The 2,568-nt window shown below is 50.9% G+C and overlaps 1 protein-coding gene across 1 annotated transcript in view; it reads right to left on the minus strand.

Moving 5' to 3' along the window:
- Positions 1-6: 6 nt before the first annotated feature.
- The window catches only part of lyst (lysosomal trafficking regulator), a 59,364-nt gene continuing 56,802 nt past the window's right edge, over positions 7-2,568 (minus strand). The window contains 9 exon segments of the mRNA XM_020601191.1: positions 7-302; positions 412-483; positions 580-736; positions 847-944; positions 1,087-1,226; positions 1,687-1,785; positions 1,937-2,073; positions 2,176-2,365; positions 2,490-2,568. Of these exon segments, the coding sequence (XP_020456847.1) occupies positions 164-302; positions 412-483; positions 580-736; positions 847-944; positions 1,087-1,226; positions 1,687-1,785; positions 1,937-2,073; positions 2,176-2,365; positions 2,490-2,568 (1,111 nt within the window). The 3' untranslated portion in view covers positions 7-163.

Genomic DNA, 2,568 nt, shown 5'->3' on the forward strand with positions numbered 1-2,568 from the left:
GTGGCTGTGGTGGAGTCTGCTCAGCTGGGGATGGCTTTAATTAAAGTCAGGGACGGTTCTGGGAGGTTGAGGCCATGCTGATATGTTCTGCTCCCCATCAGTGCAGAGAGGAAGAGGAGGAGGGAAGCTGAGAACTGGACAGAAGTAAACATCTGACATGCAATCAGCCTGCGGCATAGCTGCTCAGGAAGGAGTAGAACATGGGCAGCTTCATGCGCTGCTGGTCCCGCCGACACCATGCCATCACTGTCCCCTCACTGTTGGCCGTATAGAGGTGGTGGCCGTCACACGAGTACGTCAGGCTGAGACAGGCAAGAGAGGCCCTTGTCATCAGAGAAGGAGCTAACGGAACTGAACTGAATATATGGCATCAAATAAAAACCAAGAACAGCATGTGGTCAGTCCTGTTACCTGATGATGGGTTTGCTTGACTTGGGAAATGTGATCTCTCTCACTGGTTTCAAATCCCAGGTGCTCCACAATCTGAATATATTTCAAACATAAAACATCAATGTGAATTATTCAGTTTCTTGAGAAGAAAACAGGCACATAAACTTGAAACAAGGAGTTTCTACTGACCTGACAACACCGTTCTCCAGCCCACCGGCAATGACATTGACAGACATGCCCTCTGGCTGGTTGGAGAAGGCCACAGAGCAGATGATCTCCCTGCAGTGGACGTGACCGATCAGGTCGCCGTTCACTGTCCACAGGCGCAGGTCGCTGCCGCCGCCCACTGGACACAAAGACAGGAGTTTTGACTCACATCAAGCACCAAAGCATCTTCCAATAATCTGGACATGCGAGACAATAACCACTGAGGCCATGAAGCAGAACATTCCTCACCTGAGTCACAAACTGTTGCAATGTCACCTGTGGTCTCGCTGGCAGACACAGCAGTCACTGGGCTCTTGTGGCCTGTGAGGCTTTGTACATAGCAGAGCCTAAAGAGACAAAAAGCAGCTCAGAGACCACACAAACTCTGCATGTGCCACAAACAACCTCATCACTCACTCACTCACCCAAACATACAAAAGATATGGTTCAATCACCTTCTTCGTTTTTCCACATCGCACACACACTGACCTGTTGAGGTCCCAGAGGATACAGGTGCCATCTTCACTGACACTGATGAGGATGCTGTAGGGTTTGCACACAAACAGGCTGGTGACTTCCCCCGTGTGTCCGTACAGGTGAACCTGAGATTCCACCTCCATTTCTGATGGCTATGGATGGACATTTTCCAAATGCAGACATATTAATGAGACCATAAACAGACAACATACAGACCTGAATAAATGCATGTGATACAGTGTTTGTATAAATGTGGTATCTTGGTTCTACCCTTCCCTAAAAAGAAAACTCCATTAATCAATCCCCAACAGGATTTCCTGAACAGCACTAATCAACTGGTACTGAAACGCCCTCAGAGACTGAGAAACAGGAAATCTAGTTGCCTGCTGGTGGGGGCCGATCAAAGTCTGAAAGCCTTTGTGATGACTGAACTCCCAGACCCCTAATCCCACTTGTAGGCACAGTGGAAATGTGATTCAAGGGCAACTGTGATGTGACTAATAAAGCTGAGCGTTTGAGCACAGCGAGGCTGTCTAAGAGGGGAGGGGGGATAACGAGAGGCGGGTGGGTGGATTGGGAAGGTTAGAGGGGGATGTCGCCATGGAAACCCACTGTGGTGCTGGTGAAGCGGTTGCTGTAGGCGGTGATGACACCACACTTGCTACCCGTAAACAGCTGGCAGCCATCAGGCACCCAGGCGCAGCTGGTCACCTGGTGAAGAGGGACAGAGATAGTTGGACAGAGGAAAGGAGAAAACCTGAAAGCTTACTGGTCGATCCTTGGCGTAGGTTTGTGAAACACTAAGCAGAGACCAGCAATTTCTTTCACTAGCAGGTGGTCTGGATTTTTCTGAGCTGTTTACCTGGTGAAGCTGTGAACACTGAATGAAGTTGGTAGGTGGCTCGCTCTGTTTGCTCTTCAGCCTCAATATGTTGTCTGCGTAGCCCCAGCTCAAGATGGCTGACCACTGGATGTCTGTGCTGTGCATGCTCCGAACGCCTACAGAGCAGAGAGCAGAACATTTGTGGAGTCAGCAGGACATTGCACAAAACCTCCTCTATATCCACGTTGACTTGTGGCGGAGAGTGGGGGGCCTCTTACCTTGTTCCTTGCTGTAAATCATCATTAGGCAGAACTTGCGGGACAGCCCACAGATGGCTCGCGTTGGCAGAGCGAGCAGGGATCCGAACCTCTCCCCGTGTGGCTGGCTGAAGCACACCACTGGGTCTGGAGCAGAGGGGGAGCCCACATACTCGCCCCACTTCAGACCCCTGATCCATGGCAGTGGGCTCTGTGGGGGAGGGAGAGGAAATTGCCAAGTGAGCAGCAGATTGTTTCACAGACGAAGCATTTAGTCATGTCTTCCTCAGTACACAGCAGGCTGCCAGAGTGACTACCACCACAGAGTAGATTACCGGGCAGACTATTTCTTTGGCCTGCTCTCTGGTTTCTCTGAAGGCCAGCTGAACCAGCAGCCCCATGGCTGCCGGCAGC

Source organism: Monopterus albus, unplaced genomic scaffold (genome assembly GCF_001952655.1).
Source record: "Monopterus albus unplaced genomic scaffold, M_albus_1.0 scaffold3.1, whole genome shotgun sequence".
NCBI classification, from domain to species: Eukaryota; Metazoa; Chordata; class Actinopteri; order Synbranchiformes; family Synbranchidae; genus Monopterus; species Monopterus albus.